Genomic DNA, 22,658 nt, shown 5'->3' with positions numbered 1-22,658 from the left:
CAACTCGAAAGCAACAATCCAAAGGGACTTGTGCACCCCTATGTTCATTGCAGCATTATTCACAACAGCCAAGATGTGGAAGCAACCCAAGTGCCCAGCAACTGATGATTGGATAAAGAAGATGTGGTATATATACAATGGAATACTACTCAGCCATAAAAAAGACAAAATCGTCCTATTTGCAACAACATGGAAGGACCTTGAGGGTATTATGCTAAGCGAAATAAGCCAGACAGAGACAAACACTGTATGACTTCACTCATATGTGGAAGATAAACAAACACACGGACAAAGAGAACTGTTTAGTGGTTACCAAGGGGGAGGGGGGTGGGGGGTGAGCATAAAGGGTGAAGGGGCACACCTACATGGTAGCTGACAAATAATAACGTACAACTGAAATTTCACAATGTTGTAAACTATCACAACCTCAATAAAAAAAAAGTTATCCCATCCATCCATCCATCCATCCACATGTACATTGAGCATCTATTCTGTACTCAGCACAGAGACACAGCAGAGAAAGGAGGCAACGGCCCTGCCCCCTCAGAGTTCCCAGAGCTGGGCAGCACAGATGGGCAACCAAACCAACAATCCCAATACAGCAGGTGGCAGACTATGGCCACAAGAGGCTGGGCAGTGCAGAGCAGAACCACAGTGAAATCAAGGAGGGCTTCCTGGAGGAGCGGGTGTTTTTAGGGCAGACCTGAAAGTTTTAGGGAGGAGCTAGGCGGGCAAACAAGAAGAGGGAGAATGTTCCGGGCAGAGGGAACAGCATTCACAGGCTTGGACGTGAGACAGCTGATGTATTTAAAGGGCTGAGCAAAGTTCAGTGCGTCAACATGAAGAGAGAGAGTGGAGAGAGGGCAGGCTGGGAGGGGAGCAAGGGCTGGTGGACTGGACAGGTGACAAGCGTGGCAAGCAGCTGAGACTAGCCCCCCGACACCCGCATCTCTTTAAGGAGCTGGGAAGTCCAGCCCAGAAGCACCATCCATGCCCTTCCCAGGTCCGCCAGGCCTGCCAAAGGCACACGTGGCCCTGGCCGTCTGGCTCCACCCACCCCTGGCACCTCGGGCTGCCCATGGCCCCTCACCGTGCACAGCCAGCTCCACCTCGGCCCCCGCAGTGCCTGCCTCATTGGTGGCCTGACAGGCAAAGAGGCCTGCGTGGCCGAGCTCCACGTGGTCGATGTGCAGTGAGGTCCCCTGGGAGGCCACCTGCACCCCGGCCAGCTCCTCGGCTGGGCGGCCGTTCTGCAGCCACCTAAGGTGGGTGGGGAGGGAGACAGGTCAGCCTGAGACCAGGGAAGGCGGGGTGGGCAGGACAAGCCAGGAGGCCTGGTGGCATCTCCCCGCTGCTCGCACGTCCCTGGCTCCGTGGTCTCTTTCATACTCCATCCCCACCCACCCCCAAAGTATGAGTACTCTGCCCACCCCCCCACCCGCAGCCCTGGCCGCCACTGCCCCATACGCACTGGATAGCGGGCACTGGGGAGCCTGAGGCCTGGCAGGGAAGTTCCAGGGGCTGTCCCACAAGGGTGGTCACCTGGCCCAAGCCTTCAGCCACGAGGAGCTGTGGGGGCACTGTGGGCAGGACCAACATCGGGTGCTTGGAGCTGAGCAAATCTTGGCCTACAGCCCCCTCCAAGTCCCTAGTGTCCCCAGAGCAATGCCCAAGCCTCACCTCACCCCTCAAGTCCCCCCACAAAGGGTCCCTCCTCCAGGAGGCCTTCCAGGACCACCCAAGGCAGGGTGACTGGCCACCCTGGCCTCCCCTCGGGCTTGGCCTGTTTATTCAATGTCTGCCCCCGACCAGACAGAGGGTTCACGAGTCCCTGGCCTCCCCTCGGGCTTGGCCTGTTTATTCAATGTCTGTCCCCGACCAGACGGAGGGTTCACGAGTCCCGTCTGCCTGGCGCCCTGCTTTATCTTCAACACCACACCGGGCCGGCCCAGAGTTAATGCCCGAGAAATGTCTGTCGAATGGAAGACAGCAAAGGCCCCGCCCGGCCCCAGGACTAGTGCCCACCGCCCAGCTTTGGGCCTCGGGAAGTTCTCCATAACTTCCATCCCGCTGACCGGGAGCATCTCCTGGAAGGCAGAGCAGTGCCCTTTGTCCTGGGTGACCTGGCCCAGGGTCCTAGGCAGGAGCAGGGACCTTGATTCCTGGGCTCAACCCTGCCCCCTGCTAGCTCTGCGGGACCCTCAGCCCAGGGCCCGGTGTCCTGATCCGTCTCATGCAGTACAGGGGCACCGGTCACTTCTCCACCACTGCCATTCCTCCGGGGGCTGCGGGGACCCGGGGCCCCACAGCCCAGGTGACCGGGGCAGGACAGGCCTGGCTCACCCTGCACCTCCACGACGTACTGCAGCACGGCCTCCCCGGCGGGGCTGCTGGCCACACAGCTGTACAGGCCTCCGGCCGCCTCCCCCGGGCTCTCCAGGCCCAGCGTGCCGCCGCCCGCCTCCAGCCACGTCTCGTTGCTCTCCACCACGGGCAGCCCCTTGTGGTACCAGGAGAGGGTGGGGGGTGGGTGGCCCCTGGCCATACACTCCAGCGCCAAGGGCCTCCCGGCCACGGCCTTCACCATGTAAGGCCCTCCGCCAGCGCCCTGGATGGTGGGCGGGACTAGGAAAGAGGCATGGGGCTGCTCAGGGACCAGCAGGCCTGGTTAAGCCCCTTGCAGACCCTACCCTGTGTGAAATGCCCCCTTCCTCACCTCCACTAGCTGAAACCCCCACTCAGATATCACCTCCTCCAGGAAGCCTTCCCAGGCCCATGGCTGGAAGCATCCTCTCCCTCCTCCGGCGTGGGGGGCACCCCCTCCCTGGACACTGTTTGCATCTTCTCTCCATCCCCTGCTACCCCTGCGAGCTCATCATGAGCAGAACGACAGCATCTCTGCATGTGTCTTCAGTATCTGCACACAGTAGGTCTCAGTACCTGCTCAACTCAAAGCAATAGGCTCCCCAGGGCCCAAGACCAGGGCCACTCCCTTCCCTGGCCTGAGGAAGTGGACGCCTGGGGCCAGCCCCAGCCTGGACGGCCTGGCCTGTGGGGGCTCCTGACTCAGCCCTCGAAGGCCAAGGGGGTAGCCAAGTGGGGGGCGGGGGGCTTCCCTCTTCTCCTTTGGGAGGGTCCCCAAGTTGCTGAGCCCACAGAGCCATTGCCAGGGCACATGGGGCGACGATGGACTGGGACGTGCTTTGACGTGGGTCACAAGCCCCTTTGAAAATTTTATGAAAACACACACGTGTGTTTCCCATCAGATCCCCGAATAAGAGTCCCCAAGCTGGCAGCTGGGCTGGTCCTCAGAGGCTGCCCACAGACCCCGCACAGCCCAGCTTCCCTTTGGGGGGGACCCCCTGGGGCTCCAGCATCCAAGCAGTCTGCATCTTTGGGGGCCGTGGCTCCTGAGCTGCCTCCTTGCAAGGGCCAAGATGACCCCCCTGGCCTGCCCTCTGGCCTCCCAAACTCCCCTACCGAGACCCTCTCTCCCACCTGCACACGCCCTTCCCTCTGAACTCCCTGTGAGTCCTCAGAGGCAAGGCCCTCAGGGAGGGTGACACGGAGGGTGATGGTGCAAGGTTTACAGTCAGACCCTCGATGTGGGCCAGGTCTCATCACCCCATAGCGGGTGGCCCTGGGCCAGCCTCTCACCACCCTCATCTGCAAGTGGGGAGACAGGGCCCAAGGCCCTGCACCAGCATGCAACTAACTGATGCTGTGAAGGGCCCCGGGGTCCCCTCACAGTGGAGGATTAATGGAGAGCAGTTAACTATCAGTAGGGGTCGTGCGGGTCTGGACGAGGTTAGTGACAGCTCTACACCGAGAGGGGAGACCTGGATTCTCGACTCAGCTCTGCCTGCGCCCCTGGACAGACCCTTCTGCTCCCAGCCTCAGTTTCCCCCATCTGAGGGAAGCTGGCCCAGCTCAGATGACCCTTCTCTCTGGCTAACTCCTTGGTCCCACTGTCCTGGGCCTCCAGCCACTCCCCTCCTTTGGAGACACGTAGAGGCCACCAGGCCCAGAGTCTCGCCACTGCCCCTAGCTGACCACTGCCTGCGGCTGCAACCTCTGGCCACTCACCATAAACCTCCAGCCTGGTGGCCTTCTCCACGACCCCCGCGGGGTTGCTGGCCTTGCAGGTATAGAGGCCAGCGTCCGAGCCCCGGGCCCTCCCCAGCTGCAGCTGCCGGCCGCCCCTGGTGTAGATGGCCTCAGTGCCGTGGGGGAGTGGGGCCCCATCCTTGGACCAGGTGATGTCAGGCGTGGGCACTCCTCGGGCCTCACACAGGAACCGCACCGGGTGGCCCTCCATGACGGCCACTTCGCTTGTCTCGTTGGAGCCCCAGATGGTGGGAGGTGCTGAGAAGGGCAATGGGGGGAGGGAGCTCAAAGTGAGCCCCATCCCCAGAGCGGCATGCACATGCCCATGGCCGCAAGCACTGCACATGTCACATGCTCCTGCTGCAGGGCTGGGAAGGCATGGGGGGCAGGGAGGGGGGTGTCTGGGGACAGATGGGAGAGGCCAGCTCGGGAAATGCTGACATGGGAAGCAAGCCTGGTCATCCCAAGAGGTCACATATCGCACATCACACTGCAGAGGTTGGGCAGGGGGCCTCAGGTTACAGGCTCTGCACCCCACTGTGCCCCTAACTTGTTGCATGACCCGGGGTAGGTCACTTCCCCTCTCTGGGCCTCAGTCTCCCTATCTGTAAAATGAATGGCTGGACCAGAACAGGGGTTCCCGTGGGGCAGGTCGCACACCCCTAGTGGTACCCAAGATGATGCTAGGGGTCCATGGGCATGGATGAAATAACACTGCATTTCATCACGGAACAGCTACGCCTTCCCAAACCTCCTTCCATCCTGATTACGACACAGGGAAGGCTGCTTGGTGTGACCGTGTACTTCACCCTTCTAGCACTTTCTACCCTGCCCTTTTTACTGCCTGAGAGCAGACAGCTCAGCACGCCCTGCAGGCAGTTCACGCCTGAGGATTTTCACCAGCGCTCTCTTCTCCTGCATTTATGTTCACAGCTCCCCCCATGAAAGCCAAGTGGCCCTGGTTCCCCACTTACAGCTAAGATATTACATATCCTTTTAAATAAATGAGTGTCAGCGTAAAGAAAAGTAACGTGACGTAAAGAATAAGTTAAAAATCAACCATCCCAAGTGCTATCAGAAATAGTAACACCTGTGAAGCTGAAATGCAGACAACGGGATTTGAGGAATGCTGGTCCAGCTTCCCCCTGTCCCTCCCCCACAGCTTTCCTGTCCCTCCCTCACAGCTTTCCTAGACTGGGGGCTTGCTCCTCGAGGGCCCCCATTTCCGCGCTCGTTCTCCCTCCATGCAGTGAGCAGCCGGCGGGAAGCTTGGCGAGCAGCCCACGTTGAGGGCTGGGAAGGGGCTGGGCTCACAGTGGATTCTGAGCTGGAAGTCCTTGGCCTGCTGGCCGGCTGGGCTGAAGGCCAAGCACTGGTACTCTCCCTCGTCCCCGAGGTGACTGTTGGTGATTCTGAGAACCTGGCTGTCCTCCTTGAGCTGGACGTGGGGGTCTCCCAGAAGGACAGGTCTGGAAAGATGGTCAAGAGAATACCGCCAGTAAGGCTGGGGCACTGGCAGGGGCGGGCTGCACAGCGGGGAGGCTGCCGCTGGGGAAAAGAGAGGTTGACAAATTCACAGTTGCTGAAAGGTCCTATCAACAGAGGCATAGTACATAAAATATGATCGACCCCTGCAACGGAATATTGCTCAGCCACTAAAAGGAATGCGGTACTGGCACCGGCTGCAGCACGGATGAACCTCGGAAACTGCGTGCTAAGTGAAAGAAGCCAGACACGGAAGGCCACGTGTTGTACAACTGTGTGACATTTATATGAAATATAGTAAATCTATTGAGACAGAAGGCAGATTAGTGGTTCCCAGGGGCTGGGGAAAAGGGGCAAGAAGAGTGACTGCCAATGAGTATGGGGTTTCCTTTGGGGTGACAGAATGTTCTGGAACTAGATAGAGGTTGTGCAACACGGTGGATGTACTCAATGCCACTGACGTGTGCACTTCAGGATGGTTAATTTCACACTATGTAAATTTTAACTAAAAAAAGTAAAGAGTTTAAACAAGATAAAGGAAAGCAGTTTGAGTGGTAAGAAAACCCTGCCGGGCGAGGGCAGGCTGTCACCTGCACGATGCCAGGCTGGGCAGGTGGTGCCCACGCTGCCCTCTTCCGGGCCCTGGGTGGCACCTGCAATACCTGTCAAGCGCCCCCACAGAGTTCGTCCTCCCCAGAGCCCCCAACCACCGGCCCAGACCTGGGCAGCACCCCCACGCCATCGCCGGGGGCCACTCACTGTCCGTCCTTGGTCCATTCCACCTGGGGCGTGGGGACCCCCGAGGGCCGGCATTCCAGCTCCACGTCTGCACCCGCCAGGCCCAGCACCTCCCGGGCGGCCCCAGCTCCGGATCCGAGCATGGAAGGAGGGACTGGGGGCCAGAAGGGCAGGGGGTGAAAGTTCCTCCAACCCTGCAAGCCCCACCCACCGCAGGGCCTTTGCCTGTGCAGAGCCCTTGCTGGGTGCACCCTTCCCTTCGCCCTCCGTTCCTCGTGGGGAGTGCCCCAGACCCTGGCTGGATGGGGCCCCGCTCTGTGCTTCCTCAGCAGCCTGCACGACTTTGTAGCACATCGCACAACAGAAACCACTGGGTTCATTATGTGGTGGCCTAATGTCTGTCCCGATGGCTGTGCAAGGACTGGGACTGGATCTGTCATGGGCTCTCTGTGTCACCAGTTCAGCAGGCCAGGCTTCCCCTCTCCCCTGGCCGGCCTATGAAAGGGTAGGGGCTGCAGGGCTAGGCACGCTTGGAGCTGGGGGCTCAGGCCTCACTCACTGAGCACGAGGAGATCGAAGTCCCTCTGGGCAGCCCCGGCCTGGTTCTCCGCCCGGCAAGAGTAGAGGCCAGAATCGCCCTCCTGGATCCTGGGAAAGTGGAGGGCCCGGGCCCCGTCCAGGAGGCGGTGGCTGCCCACCTTGGGGATCTGGGCAGAAGAGGCCAGAGGGAGCTAGTGAGCAGGGTCTGGCCACCCCCCAGTATCAGCAATGAGGAAACTAAGGCCCAGGGAGCTCGTTGGTGACAGGAACCTGGGGCTTCTGATTCCCAGAATGTGCTGTGCCTTCTCCACCATGCAGCCCTCCAGGCTTCATGATGAGAACACAGTCCTCCCCCACCCTGAGCCCCAGTGCATCCCCAAAGACACCTGTCACATCTCCCTGCCACACCTGGCACATGCAGGAACCCGTCCAGAAGGCCATATCCTACCCAAATCCCACAGCCCGGCCACTGTAGGGGACACCCACCAGCTGCCCATCCTTGAGCCACACGATCTCAGGGGCTGGAAAGCCATTCGCATCACACTCCAGCGTCAGGGACTGCCCGGCCATGCCTGACACGTTGGTCCTGCGCCTGTCCTCTCGGATGCTGGGGGGTACTTCGGAGCAAGGAGAAGCAGAGGAGCTGCCCCCTCCCCAGAGAGCCACAGCCCCCAGGCCCCATCAGGGCCGCTCCTCCTGGCCTCGACAGGCGCCCCGACTTCCGCCCTTTCCCAGATTCTGGGGTCCCAGGATGCCCGCCCCAGCCCCGGATCTGGCCGCCAGGAGCCGTGCAGACCTGGGAATGGCTGCGGCAGCCTTGCCCTGGGACCCGCACACCCTGGTTGCACCCAGGCCCTGTGCCACTCTCTATGACATCCAGCTTTGCAAGATGCCGGAGCCCCCAGATCTACCTGGCTCAGCACCCAGCCTGTTGTGGTGGTCACCTGGGAGGGTCTCCCGAGTTAGAATCTCTGAAGGTGGGGCCTGGGTGTGTCTTTGCAACAAACCTCCCAGGCAAGTCATTACGTGACGAGCAGGGGGAGGTGGAAGGAGGCCCATCAAGAGCTTTTAAACCTGCTTCCCCAACTCCTTCCATGATGCACGTGTTGAGGGGAAGGGCTCCCTCCCTCTGCACGGCACCACGGATGGGGCATGGATGGGGGATGGATGGAGGATGGATGGGGTATGGATGGGGGTATGGATGGGGGGATGGGTGGGGGGATGGATGGGGTATGGATGGGGTTATGGATGGGGGGATGGGTGGGGGATGGATGGGGGTATGGATGGGGGTATGGATGGGGGGATGGGTGGGGGGATGGATGGGGTATGGATGGGGGGATGGATGGGGGGATGGGTGGAGGATGGATGGGGATGGGTGGGGGGATGGATGGGGGATGGGTGGAGGATGGATGGAGGATGGATGGGGGATGGATGGGGGATGGATGGAGGATGGATGGGGATGGTTGGAAGGGATGGGTGGGGGATGGGTGGGGGGATGGATGGGGTATGGATGGGGGGATGGGTGGGGGATGGGTGGGGGGATGGATGGGGTATGGATGGGGGGATGGGTGGGGGATGGGTGGGGGGATGGATGGGGTATGGATGGGGGGATGGGTGGGGGATGGGTGGGGGGATGGATGGGGGATGGATGGGGGATGGATGAGGGGATGGATGAGGGGATGGATGGGGGTATGGATGGGGGTAGATGGGGGTACGGATGGGGGTACGGATGGGGGTACAGATGGGGGTACGGATGGGGGTACAGATGGGGGATGGGTGAGGGGATGGGTGGGGGGATGGGTGGGGGATGGGTGGGGGATGGGTGGAGGATGGATGGAGGATGGATGGAGGATGGATGGGGATGCTTGGGGGAATGGGTGGGGGATGGGTGGGGGATGGATAGGGGGATGGATGGGGGATGGATGGGGTATGGATGGGGGGATGGGTGGGGGATGGGTGGGGGGATGGATGGGGTATGGATGGGGGGATGGATGGGGTATGGATGGGGGGATGGATGGGGGGATGGATGGGGTATGGATGGGGGGATGGGTGGGGGATGGGTGGGGGGATGGATGGGGTATGGATGGGGGGATGGGTGGGGGATGGTTGGGGGAATGGGTGGGGGATGGGTGGGGGATGGATGGGGATGGGTGGGGGATGGGTGGGGGATGGGTGGGGGATGGGTGGGGGATGGATGGGGGATGGATGGGGATGCTTGGGGGGATGGGTGGGGGATGGGTGGGGGATGGGTGGAGGATGGATGGGGATGCTTGGGGGAATGGGTGGGGGATGGGTGGGGGATGGATGGGGATGGGTGGGGGATGGGTGGGGGATGGGTGGGGGATGGATGGAGGATGGATGGAGGATGGATGGGGATGCTTGGGGGAATGGGTGGGGGATGGATGGGGGATGGATGGGGATGGGTGGGGGATGGGTGGGGGATGGATGGGGGATGGATGGGGATGGGTGGGGGATGGGTGGGGGATGGTTGGGGGATGGATGGGGGATGGATGGGGATGGGTGGGGGATGGGTGGGGGATGGGTGGGGGATGGGTGGGGGATGGGTGGGGGATGGATGGAGGATGGATGGGGATGCTTGGGGGAATGGGTGGGGGATGGGTGGGGGATGGATGGAGGATGGATGGAGGATGGATAGGGGGTGGGAAGTGTGGGAAGCTGCCCTGCTGACGGAAGGATGTGAGCCTGGGGTCAGTTTCAGCAATTTTCACCGGAAGTGGGCTTTGGGGTTCTCCACTGCCATCGGTGCTCACTTTAAAATGAATTTACCAGCTAGACCATTTTAAAAGCCATTTATGGAGTTCCAGGTTCTTCCCTTTACACAGTCTCCATGGGGGGGTCTCTCGGGAAGAGGGTGCCCATGCAACCTGACACTCTCCCAACACCCTCAGGCCCTCCCCGCCAGGCACCCAGGACAAGGACCTGCAGCCTCCCCCGGGCGAGCTCTCGGGCCCTGGGGCGCTGGTGCTGCCACACTGGGGCATCCTGGGGTCCCGTCAGGAGGTGTGCACAAGCCGTCCCCCAGCTCTGGGGTCCTGCTCACCATAGACCACCAGCTTGGCTCTCCTGGATGCAGAGCCCGCCTCATTGGTGGCCTGGCACTCATAGTCCCCACTGTCAGTGGGAGAGACGGAGGCCAGGAACAGAGACCCCTCATCCAGCACCGCCAGACCGGGCCGGCCACGCAGGGGCTCCGAGGATGGGCCCTTCCGCCATGTGATCTGCGGCTTGGGTGTCCCTGGAAAGGCACACGGAGTCATGAGCATGGACACCCTGTCCCCTCCCCCTCCACACCCACATAGCACCTCCTTGAGCAAATGTCACTGACCCTCTGGTGTATGGTTCCAGGCACCTCCTCATGCCCCAGGCCGGGAGGAGCAGCTCCATCAGAGTTGCAGGTGCCCACATACCCGCCACCTCTCCACCCAATGCCATGTGTCCCAGCACTCCCAGTGCCCTGAGGGCCACAGGCACAGGGGCCAAGAGCCCTCTCTCTGGCTCCCTTCTCAAAGAGGCCCCATGGGGCCACCCCATTTGGCTTTGCCCTCCCGACCCCCTCAAGGCCCTGCGCTTTCTCTTTGCCCACCACCTCCAGCTTCCTCACATACATAAGACGCACCGATCTGGGTGTTTCGTCTATTGCCTGTGTCCCCCCACAGGACCAGGGCCTTTGCTTGGTTCTCTGCTGCACTCTCAGTAGCAAGCCCAGTGCCTGGCACACAGTAGGTGCTACATTAATGAACAAGCCTGCCATGCTCAGCACCTGCACTGTGCCATAGGACCAAAGCATGATGGTGGAAAGCCTGGCTCAGCTCAGCCTGCTCGTCCCTTCTCAGGCACTGGGCCAGGCACCTCCAGCCACACAGTCCGGCCGCACTGTGAGGGCCACCATCCCCCGGATTCCTTCCCGGACACTCCTCACGTTGGACTGTTCAATGTCTGACTCTGCCACCAGACGGTCGGTGTGCACAGCCTGGCACACAGGGGGTGTGCAATAGAGTGCCAGGCACACAGTAGGCCCTCAGACTGGTGTTGCAGGAATGACCCAGCCTTCCAAGCAGCACATGTGCTCAGGAGGCAGCGGTGCCCAGCGGGCAGGGCTCAGCCCCAGCCTTGCTGAGCGCCCTCTGGACAAGGGCAGCCCCAGCCCACAGCTCTGTCCCCTCAGCCCTTGCCGGCCCTCCCACCTCCACCAGCGCCGAGCAGGAAGCACGGTGGGGGACGCTCCCCCAAAATCGCAGGTCAGCACCTTCGGCACCTGTCACTCCACTGCCACCACGAGTCATGGGGACGCACAACCATTGCTAACACCGATGATCATTAACCACCCCCCGCCCCGGCTCCAGCAGTGTGGGGCGCTCCCTCGGTCTCGCTCCTTTATCCTCTCTCGGGGCCTGCAGAGGCAGGTGGGCCACCTCCTTTGGGAGGGCGTGGGGGCAGGATCAAGATGTGGCACATGCAAGGCATCCTGGCATCCTCGTCGTCGTCGGGAGGGGCCCTGCCCGCTCCGCCTGCACTGACTGCTCCCGCCTGAGATATGACCCTCTGCCTACCAGCTGGGAGGGGACGGCCAGGCCACCTCGCTCCTGCAGGCCACTCATCCCCATGTCTGTCCTCCCGTAGAGCCACACACCACACACGATACACACACACCATACATACACAGATACCACACATACACCATACACACACACCATACACACACACCATACATACACAGATACCACACACACACCATATATACACACACCATACCACACACACATCAGACACCACACACACACGATACGCACACACACCATACACACACACATCACACACACACATACACCACAGACACACCACACATATACCACACACACACATATATCATACACACACACCACACCACATCACACACACCATACCACACACACCCCACACACACTTGTGTCCCTCTCAGCTCCTTGAGCTTCTCCCGAGAGCCCACCCACTCCCAGCCTCCGCCACCCAGGGGACGAGGAGTCAGAGCTGCTGGCCTAGAGGGGCGCTCGGCTTTGAAACATCTCACGGGTAAGGGAGCCCCAACCACAGGGCTGCGCGGAGCTCTGTGAGGCAGGCTCCAGGGGACTCCGAGGGTCACTGAGACCACTCGTCTCACCGGCACTCCCATCCCCGGGGCAGAGAGCCGCAGGGATGTGTCAGAATCACTGGCCTCTCCTGCCCCCCCATCGGGAGCAGACCGATGGCGCCACCCACGCAGGGACCGGGGCTCCCCGCTCCAGCCCGGGTCTCGGGCCTTCTCCTGCCACCCCACTCCCCCACCCCCTGCCCTGGGAGCCCAAGGTCTCAGGGCAGCGCGCCAGCACCCAGCACCGCCCCCGGGAGCCGCCTGCTCTGTGTCCACCGCATGGGGTCCTGCCCACGCAGCTGGAGGCTGGCCCCGAGGACAGTCCCTGACCTGCCAGGGATGAACCCGGGCGGTGTGAGCACGTGGGGCCCCGAGGGCGGGGGCTGGGGCTGGGGGGTCCCCCTCCCCAGTCCTGGGAGCGTGCAAGGGCTGCTTGCTGTTACCAGAGATCGACACAAGGTGGCGGCCCGGCCTCGAGTCGGGATCTGGGGCCCTGCAGGTGGGCGGCTCTGCAGATTCCCGGGGGTGCGTCCGCGTCCTGCCCGCCGCTCCCTCTGTCCCTCCTGGGGGCTCCCTAGGGCCCCGCGGCAAGAGGAGGCGCAGCTGAGACTACAAGCGGCCCTCCAGGCTCCTGCGGGCTCTCGCCCACCCTTCCAGAGAGCGCGCGGGGGGCGGGCACGGGGCAGGGGACACGGACGACGGCGCGTCCTCCCGCCAGTCACAGAAGGGCCAAAGCCAACCGAGGCCCCCGGGGCAGGCGGCGGGACGCGCGGGTGCCGCGGAGGTTTACAGAAGGCAAAGGCGCCCATTCCACACGCCTCCCCAAGCCGCTACCATGCACCAGGCACGGTGTCTGGACCTAGGACTCGTGTCGTCCCGCTGAGCCCTCACAGCAGCCCTGCACGGAGGGACTGGTATGACCCCACGGGGCAGATGAGAAAGCGGAGGCTCAGAGAGGAGGTGTAAGCTGCCCCAAGCTGCACAGCCCAGAGGGCCAAAGCAGGCTTTAGCGCTGGGCCATTGACCAGAGGTGTCTATCTCGGCCCCACACTGTGCTCCTGCCCCAAAGGGGGCCCCTGAGAGGGCTGGTTTACCCAGGGCACAGGAATCGGGCCTCCAATGAGAAAGTCTGGCGCTTGGGGAGAGGTGGGGCCACCGAGCCCCAATCCTGGGAGCCTCGGGCCCTCCTCAGCCCCAGCTGTTACAATCCCCAGGCACCGAGTGGCCTCTGCTTAGTGGGCACTTGAGGCTGGGGCAAACTACACCACACCTTGTGAGTCACCTCCTGGCTGTGTGACCTTGGGTGAGCACTTAACCCCTCTGGGCTAGATTGCCTCTAATAAAAAAGAGCTAATGCTTATATGCATCCTACAGGGTTATCGGTGGGATGAAAGGCCTGGCATGGCCTTGGCTAGGAGTGAGGACCCCATAACCCTCGTAACCCGTGAGCTCTACCCACAGGGAGTGACCCAGGGTGCCGGAGTGTGGCCGGGCTCCTCCCCAGCCTGTCCCGCCTCACCTCTGGCAGGGCACGGCAGGCTGGCGTTCTCTCCTGCCACTCTCTCCAGCAGACCACTGGTCTCATCGGTCCCCCAGTACGGCGGCTCTGGTGGGAGGTGACGTGGCCATACTCACACCCCTGAGCCCAAAGCTTGGTGCTCCCCCCAGGAACCCAGGGCCAGGGTAGAAGGTGTCTCACTCCCGAGCCCCAGGCATAAGGGGGCGAGTCAGGGCCTGTGGTGCTGGCCAGCCTCCCGCAGGGTGGCCCAAGGAGCAGCCACCAGGGCCACGCACCACCCCGCGGGCCCGGGAGGCCGAGCCTGGGCATTGTCCTGTCCTGCGCGTCCCTCCAGCAGCGGCTTTCCCAGTTTGTTCTAAATTCCCCACAGTTAAGATGTGAGCACCACTGATCCAGAACTCTCTACGCACCAGGCGCTTCGCACACATTGTCTCACTGATCGCTCACATATTATTGGGCCCATTTTACGGGGCAGAAAACAGAGGGTCAGAGAGTGTAAATGACCAGCCTGCGGTTGTCCAGCTCGAAGATGGAAGAAGCCAGACCTGGGCCCGGGCACCTTCTGTCCCCCCCAGAGGACCGAGCCCCCGCCATGGGGACAGGGCCGGGAGGAAGGGAGGGGTCAGGCATCTCAGAGAGCCAGGATGCTGCTGGGGGACAGGGAGAGGTGAGTTCTGGGGTGCAGGGGTGCAGACTCACCCAGCACCCTGAGCTCCAGCTCCCAGGCATCCAGGCCGGCGCTGCTGGAGGCCTCGCAGCGGTACGTCCCGGTGTCTGAGGTCCGGATGGCTGCAAAGTGGACGGCGCCCTCGGGCCGCCCACCCCGCAGGGCCACCCCGTCCTTGAACCACTTCAGCCGGGGCTCCGGGCTGCCCTCGGCCGCACAGTTCAGGTCCAGCGCTTCTCCCGCGAGCACCTTCAGGACCCGCGGGCCCGGCTGCACCTGTGGGGGCACTGACAGGACCACAGAGGGGACATCAAGGCAGGGGGACCCCCAGGGGGGTCACCAAGCCTGGACCCACTGGAACCTGCCGCAGGGCTCCCCATGGCTCCAGCAGAAATCACTGTGGGGCCGTGTAAGGCTGACCGATCCTCATTTTGCCAAGAAAAGACAGTGGGACCCTCATGCAGCCCCCCAAATGCAAGTAGAATCTGGCCTTTTCACGTGAACACACGTGCTCCTGTCAAAGAATTGCTCCTCCGGGCTCAGCTTATTTCTCCTCCATTCTCTATCCTCCCCACCCCTCCCCCTCCTCAGCTCCCACCCCTCCCCCTCCTCAGCCCCCACCCCTACTCCAGACCCAAGTGCACCCCACACCGTTTGAGAACCACCAGCTGGGAAACATCCAGCTCAGTGCTAGATGGGGAAACTGAGGCCCAGGGTGGCGGAGAGACTGACTCAGAGCAGCAGCACCCACAGGAGGTTTGAATCACAGCTCTGCCCCTCACGGCCACAGGCCCCTGCCCCGGCCAGAGCCTCAGTTTCCCCTGCTCACAAGGCCAGACCAGGATGAAGTGAGACGCGGTGTTACGGCAGCCGGCGCAGAGCCAGGCCACCGCGGGACCCAAAGTGCTGTGGCCAGCAACCCCCTCGCTCCCATCTCGCTCTCCTTCCCTGGGCTGTGGGGAGGGCGGTGGGCTCACTTCTTTCATATTTGTGTTTTCAAGTCACTTTCCCATCCTCCGTCTCATTTGCTCCTTCCCACAGGGTGGGGCATGTCGTCCCCATCTCGCAGACGAGGAAACTGAGGCTCAGGAAGGTTCTGTGACTTGGCCAGAGTCCCTCACCCCCTCGGCTGTGTGGCCCCACCCCTGGGTCTGTGTGACCAGGCAGCCGGGCCGGGGAGAATTCTCGGAGCCCAGGGGCCACCCTGCTGTGGGAGCTGCACGGGAGACGGGGACAAGTGTCCTGGGCCCTTGGCAGGAGCTGGGGAACTCCCACTCTGTTCCCAGCTCCGGAGGAGGAGCCCAGAGATAAGAGCATCTGTGGGGACATGGCCCCTGAGCAGAGATCAGCCCCTCGGCCCAGGGTCTCGCTGTCCAGGGGCGTGAGGGTGTACCCACTCTGCCTGCCTGCCTGCCCTGCCCACCGTCTGGTCTTTCACACATACATTTGCTGCAAACAATAACTGTGCTGAGGCCTGATGTCCTCCATACCCCTCCTGCCAACTAGAGGATGGGCATTATTGTGGCTCCCACTCTACAGATAAGGAGAGCAAGGCTCAGAGAGGCCAAGCAGCTGGCCTAAGGTCACACAGCCAGGCAGTGGTAGAATGAGGATTCAAACACAGCCCTGCCGGCTCTGAGGCTCTGCTCCTCATCCTGTGCCTGCTTCTGCCTCTCATACGCTCATGCAAACCCACAGCAAAGCTTAGACACCCCTCCTTCTCTGAACCTCAGCCTGTCCCCCTGTAAAATGGGGAATTAGTTTAGACCAAGAGTTGGCTTTTTTCTGTAAAGGGCCAGACAGTAAATATTTGAGGCTTTGCAGCCCAGATGGTCTCTGTCGCAACGACTCAACCCTCAGTTACAGCGTGAAAGCAGACACAGACGATGCATAAATGAATGCGTGTGGCTGCGCCCCAACAAAGCGCGTGTCTATGGGCACTGAAATTTGCATTTCATATAATTTTCACATCATAAAATATTATTTGTCTTGGGGCTGGCCCCGTGGCCGAGTGGTTACGTTCGCGCGCTCCGCTGCAGGCGGCCCAGTGTTTCGTTGGTTCGAATCCTGGGCGCGGACATGGCACTGCTCATCAAACCACGCTGAGGCAGCGTCCCACATGCCACAGCTAGAGGAACCCACAACGAAGAATACACAACTATGTACCGGGGGGCTTTGGGGAGAAAAAGGAAAAAATAAAATCTTTAAAAAAAAAAAAAAAAAAAAAAAAAAAAAAATATTATTTGTCTTTTTCGCCCTGATCACTTAAAAATGTGGACACCGTTTTTCACCGATGGGCCGTATGAAAACAGGGTGGATCAGATTTGGCCCAGGGCCACTGGTCAGCTGAGCCCCGCTCAGATGACGGGCTCCCTGGATGGCGAGCTCCACACTCTCTGCAGGAGGGCTCCCCCAGCTGGCTGCTGTGACTGGGACCTGGACGCCCAGGCGAACGCCCACTCGTGGGCCTCCGGACCGAGGGGAACCAGAGCCACGGCAGGCACTCAGGAGCCTGGGCCCGAGAGGATGGGGTGCGGCAGAGGGCCCAGCACGGCCTGGCCCACAGGACGCGCTCAGAGGGCAGCGACTCCGGTCAGAGCGTGTCCAGTGCCCTGCTGAACGGGCATGGGAGGGCAGGGCTGGAGAGGGCCTCCTGGGGGCTTCAGAGGTTCCCAGCAGGACCAGGGCTCAGACTGGCATCCCTCTGGGCACCGCCAACCCCGGGCACCAGGGCTGGACTCCGCACGAGGCAGAGGCACCCTCAGACCCCACCCTCCACGGCTCCTCCTTCACGGGGCCCCCTCCGGACCCCCGAGTCCCCACTGCCCTACGCCCTCCCAGAGCCCTGCCCTCCGTTCTCAGGGGGCCTCCGAACAGCCTCTCCAGGCCCCAACCAAGGGACACCGGAGAGGGAGAAGTGGGAGGAAGGCAGGAGTGGAGGTGATGGGAGGAAGAGCTGAACAGAGCCCGGCGTGGAGCCAGAGGAGGGGGCACTGGGAGCCCGACGGACAGAGGGAAGGGCAGGGCGAGGGTTCGAGATGGAGGCCGCTGGCGGGGCCCTACCTTGCACCATGAGGATGTAGTGCCGAGAGACAGACCCCGCGGGGTTACTGGCTGTGCATTCATAGAGGCCACTGTCACCGACCTGGGCCTGGGCCAGGCGCAGGGAGCCGGACCGGAGGAGGCCGTGCCTGTGGGAGGAAAGGGCACTGGTGAGACCCCAACTGACCCCACTCTGCTGGAAAGGCCTCAAGATCCAACTTGAACCAGCCACCTCCCCTCGGAAGCCTGCCAGGACTGAGGCCATGTCCACCACCCACCCTTCACTCCTCCCCCAGGCCCCGCCTCCGCTCTCCTGAACCCCGGAGCCACAGCCAGGTCCCCCTCCAACTGCTGTGACAGATAAAGAGCGTTGAACTAGGAGTCCACCGACTTGGGTTCGAGTCCAAACCCTGAACACTTCCCACTGGGTAAAGCAAGTCCCTTCACTTCTCGGAGCCTCCATTTCCTCACCTGCGAAATGGGCCTGCTAAGGGGGCCTGCGTCTGGGGCTGGGGAATGGATTCCACGTGTGCTCAGCCCAGGGCCTGGGCCTGGCCGCCGGTAACTCCCCCTTCTCTAGCACACACCCCTGCCGTTCCTCCACCTGCCCAGGGGGCATGAGGCCCCGTTGGAGGCCCCTCCCGCAGCTTCCAGGGAGAAGCTGCCAGCCCAGAGGCCCTTGTGGTGTCCTGTCGTCCAGAGCTGTGTTGGGCCCTCAGGAGGGAGCTGTGGAGGTCCCATCACTGCCCTCCCCAATCCAGCCCACCTTGCTGACGTCACCTGGCCCCCATCCCACAGGGAGCTGGGACCCCCCCGCCAGGCTCCTGCAGCTGGGCTGGACCCCAGAGGGACCCTGCAGACATGATGTCACCGGCCCATATGTGCTGGCTCTGTGCAGCCCCTGTCCCATAAGACCCCGAGGGCAGCTGCGGCCACCGGCCCCAGGGGGCCCCGAGTGCAAGTGGCCAGCACAGATGCGGGGGCCCCAAAGGCCAGCCCCCCGGCCTGAGCTGGCCAGGTCACAGCTGGCTCTAGAACCCAGTAGGCCTGGGCTCCCATCCTGGTCCCCACTCCCCTTTCTGCTGAGCCTCAGTTTCCTCCCGCACAGCCTGGGGGTGACGGGAGCCAGGTCCCCCAGGCAGCTAGCAGCAAAGTGCCAGGCCTGCCCTCGTCAGACAGGTGCCAGCAGTTCGCTCTGCGCAGCCTCGGGCTGCGAGCAGGGCCCGTCTCCCCTCTGTAAAGTGGAGCAGTCATCCCCTGGCCAGCGGCCCCCTCCGCCAGGTTGTCCACAGCATCCTGCAGGCACTTGGGGCAAGTTCTCTGAGGATGTTGTGAATGATATGCCGGGTGGCAGCCTCTAGAGCCCAGCCATTGGGCAGGACCACCTGGGTCCAATCTGGTACTGCCATGTGCTTGCTGGGTGAGGTTGGGCAAGTCACTTAACCTTTCTGTGCTTCAGTTGTCTCATTTTGGAAAACAGAGACAACAGTGGTGCTTACCTCTCATAGGGTTGTCCAGAGAACTGAATGACCTAAGTCACAGCACAGCGCCCCCAGGTACTCAGGTACACAGAGGCGCTCAACGTCAGCTGTCACCCTGGTGATGGCAGTGCCCCCATGAACAATCTGCAGTGCAGTTTCACAATGTTTAAGACACTTACATTAATGGCATCGTGTATGTGTGTGTAGGTCGCCTTCATTCCTTTTTCATGGTTGTGTAGTATTCCCTTGCATGATCATTTCACGATTAATTAATTTGTTCCCCTTTTAGTGGACATTTAAATATTTTAAATTTTTTCTTTCTTCTACTCGTTCTCTCCTCTCAGCAGCAGAGCTCTCTGCACACGGCTGTATGTGCCCCCCATGCCCAGGAGCCAGAGGCTCAGATGCCATCAGCTTTCACAGTGGAGACCCCATCACTCTCCCCTCGTAGGGCGGGGCTCCTCTTTAGACTCTCTCAGCTCTGTGTGAAACATGCAGAGACCAACTGAGGGGAAGGCAGGAATTGGGGTTCTACCAAGGCTCCAGGTGGCTCTGATGCAGGTGGTCAGGCGACCACCCCTTGGGAACACTGCACAGGGACACTGGGAAGTGCCCCTGCCCTGAGAAGCAGCCGGAGGAGCGGATGGAAGTGGGGCTGTGGCAGCAAGTGGCCCTGGTGTGAAGCACCATTCTGCCTCTTATGAGCTGACCTTGGGCCAAGGACTCCATCTCCCAAGGAGCCTCCGTGTCCTCATCTGGAGTCACAGGAGATGGCGAGGATGAAGTCACACGACGCATGAAGAGCCCGCGGTGCTGGGATGCAGTCGGGGATCAGTGAGGTCCCTGCTGTTAGGAAGGACCCCCTCCCCCCAGCACCTGAGTCCTGGCCTCCAGTCTCCCACCAGCTGGGCAGCCCGGAGCAGACCCCTTCCTCTTCCAAAGCGGACACACAGATGCTTATTTGTCCCTGTGACAGGTACATATTTCCCCTACGTGGCTCCACGCCCAGGTTTGGTTTTTCTCATCCATGGTTTTTTTTAAGTTAAATAATGTTGACATCCACCAAACAAGAGCCAAATCAGTTTGAGGCTGAAACATGTACCCTCAGTCCCCCTCGGGCCAGGGACAGTTCCCTCTAGGGACTTCGCTGCAAACCTCGGCTGGCGAAGCAGACACAGCATGGGTCAGTGGAAAGAGGTCTGGGCGGGGAACGGGAGTTCCGGATCCAAGGTCCAATTCTGCTTTAGGCGTGCTGTGCACCCTCAGGCAGGGCAGCTGACTTCTCCGAACCCCAATTTCTTCATATTTGAAAAGGCAGCTCTGGGCTCCTTTATCTCAGGGGTTGCCTTCTAGTTCTTCTGAGAACTTTAGAAACCATAGAACCCTCGCTTCCTCCCTCACCAGCCCTTAAAAGGATAGGAAGGGGGAGCTTCTGGGAAAAGCAAAATAATAAAAGAAACTTCCAAAAGTGGAAATAATTCTCAACAATAAAAGGAGGCGTCTTGTCTTTCTCGTGACCAGCCCCCCGGTCGTTTCCTAGAGGGGGAATGCCGCTCACAAAGGAAGGACTAGAAAGAAGGGAGAATCCGTCTTACAGACAGACAAGCCGAGGCCGGCAGAGGCCTCCCCAGGCGCTCTCGCCACACTGGCTGTGCCCACCTGTCACCTGTGGGCTCCAAGAAGACACACCCCCATCCGTCTTAGCTGACTTTGTTTCCCCAGAGCCTAACCCAGACCTGCACAGAGCCACCCCGACTCCAGCTAGACTCAGGAAAGGATAAAGCACCAGCCAGGGCAGCCCTTCTCCCCGCTCCCCGCAATCCCCCGTTTTCCAAGAGGCTCCGTGGCAGGTGTGGGGCTGCGGCCCGGGGAGGGGCAGAGGCACGCTGCTGCTGCGTGCGTGTGGTGTCTCAGCAGCTGCCGCCAGGTCACGGCTGTGGCGTGAGCAGCCAGATGGCTCCGTGTGGCGCCCAGATGAAAACCCGGGGAGGTTCTGGGGAATTTCCTGTTTATGACATCCATCCATCGGCTTAAGCCTTCGCTGTTGGCTGAGAGTCTCACACAGCTACGCAGATGGGGGCCAGGGGAGACCCAAGAGGGGCCCATCTACCTCGGGCAAGGAGCCCAGTTCAGCCAGTCGCTCATTCACTCATTCACCCATTTGACAAAGAGCCATTGGGTTCAAGGCAGGTCGGCTCCCGCTGTGGGGGAGGAAACGCTCCTGTCCTCAGGTTGCTCAGAGTCTGGGTGGTTTGTCTGCACCCGGTCCCTCTGGCTGTGTTCCATGTTGCTCGTCCTGCTGCCCCTGTGTCTGCAGCACTTCTGACCTCACCGCACGAGCGCCGAGCCTTCCCGGAGGACGGTCAGCGGCTGTCGAATGACCAGCACTCTCCACAGGCACCCGGCTGGCCAGGGGGCTGGTGCTCACCCACGGATGCCCACCGCACGCCAGTGTGCACCGGCCCGGCCTGTGTCTGCTGGGGCCAGGGCAGGGTCTGAGCCTGGGGCAGGGGAGGGCCCCCCAACAGCCCCAGTCAGCCTAGAGGGCACCTTCACCCACCGACGGCCCCTCTGACCTGCATCTCCTTGCTGGGCTCACCCACCCCGTAGACCCATGTAAGGAAGCCCCAGAGGGGAAAATTAAGCTGGAGCAATTTAGGAAGAGGGGCCTGATGCTGACCAAAGGGCCAAGCACAATATAGAGGAGAGAGAGAAAGGATGTGCCATCTCCTGAAACCAGCAATGCTAACAGGGATGGCCATCAACTACTGAGCTTTCCGTGTGCCTCCCCGCGGCTGAGCCCCTTCCACGCACATTCTCACTTGAAACTCCCGACAGCCACCCGCAAGGCAGGCAGATTCTACCATCATCACCAGCAGAGGAGGGAGCTGAGACCCAGAGAGATGAAGGCCTGCTGTCCACGGCCACCCAGCTGGTCAGGGCAGAACTGGGACTGGACCTCAGACGCTGCAACTGCGCTCCCCACCCCTGTGGGGCTCTGGACGGTCGGCTCTGAAGTTTCCTTCAGTTGACCACTCCCCAGAAAGAGAGCTGCTGGCCACAGGCTGGCAAGACCCAAGCTCAGAGCCGCCGGGCCAGGACCCAGCATGAGCTGTGAGCATCTGCCAAGGGAAAGACCCCACGAGGCGACCCTGGGCAGTCCGTGCCGTGCCCCCCAGCAGCCGGTGAGGCAGCAGCTTTGCTCCTGGGTTGCCAGAACCCAGCTGCAGCCCCGACCTGTCCACTCCAGGAGACAGGCTGCTCCCGGCCCTGCAGCATCCTCAGGATGCTCCATCCTCTCACTGTCCCCTCCTGGCCAGCCTCCCCCGCCCCTCCCCGTGGAGGCAGCTGGATTTGGCCCTGTGTGGGACCCTGGCCTGCAGCCCCAGGGAAGCCAGAGCCCGAGCCAGGAGCTCTCGCAGCTGTCCCAGCTACACATCAGAACCACAAACAAACATTGTTGCCTAGAAACGCAGCCTCGCCCTAGCATCCCCAGGCTGAATCCCGGGACCGGAGCCACTAGGCACTGTCTGGCCACCATTGCCTGTCCAACACTTTCATTTCTCAGATGGGGAGACTGAGGCCCAGAGAGGGGAACAGACTTGCTCCAGTTCACTCAAGTGAGTTGGGGGCGAGGCTGGAGGGACACCAGGTCTCCTGCCATCTGACCGCACGCACAGCCAGAGCCCGCGTCTGCGCTCTCCCACGCGGCTTCGGCACAGTCCCTGGGCACACGAGACGGCTCAGAAATCCTGCTGACTTCGATTTCGAATCCACAGTTTTCACGGGCTTTTCACAAACACTTCCAGAGGGTTGGAAGACCCCACGGGCCATTCCCACCCTTGGACTCAGCCGTTCGCTTTCGGGACTTTACCCCAAGGAAACGACCCAGAAGATAAAGAGGGGCGTTTGTGCAAAGATGTTCCAACAGCTCCATTTATTACAACCAAA

At 61.3% G+C, this 22,658-nt stretch overlaps 1 protein-coding gene across 6 annotated transcripts in view; it reads right to left on the bottom strand.

The window, feature by feature from the left end:
- The window catches only part of HMCN2 (hemicentin 2), a 146,970-nt gene that overhangs the window by 68,032 nt on the left and 56,280 nt on the right, over positions 1-22,658 (bottom strand). For all 6 annotated transcript variants that reach the window (XM_070251672.1, XM_070251673.1, XM_070251674.1 and 3 more), the window contains 12 exons: positions 17,248-17,375; positions 14,217-14,471; positions 13,518-13,604; positions 9,932-10,126; positions 7,357-7,487; positions 6,890-7,037; positions 6,352-6,484; positions 5,422-5,576; positions 4,087-4,365; positions 2,344-2,625; positions 1,472-1,580; positions 1,091-1,260 (listed from right to left, as the gene is read on the bottom strand). In XM_070251672.1, coding sequence (XP_070107773.1) covers positions 1,091-1,260; positions 1,472-1,580; positions 2,344-2,625; positions 4,087-4,365; positions 5,422-5,576; positions 6,352-6,484; positions 6,890-7,037; positions 7,357-7,487; positions 9,932-10,126; positions 13,518-13,604; positions 14,217-14,471; positions 17,248-17,375 — 2,072 coding nt within the window. The remainder of the gene's footprint in view (positions 1-1,090; positions 1,261-1,471; positions 1,581-2,343; positions 2,626-4,086; positions 4,366-5,421; positions 5,577-6,351; positions 6,485-6,889; positions 7,038-7,356; positions 7,488-9,931; positions 10,127-13,517; positions 13,605-14,216; positions 14,472-17,247; positions 17,376-22,658) is intronic.

This window comes from Equus caballus, chromosome 25 (genome assembly GCF_041296265.1).
Source record: "Equus caballus isolate H_3958 breed thoroughbred chromosome 25, TB-T2T, whole genome shotgun sequence".
NCBI classification, from domain to species: domain Eukaryota; kingdom Metazoa; phylum Chordata; class Mammalia; order Perissodactyla; family Equidae; genus Equus; species Equus caballus.
Note: the sequence above shows the minus strand (reverse complement) of the source record. Positions and strands in the feature narration are given on the sequence as shown.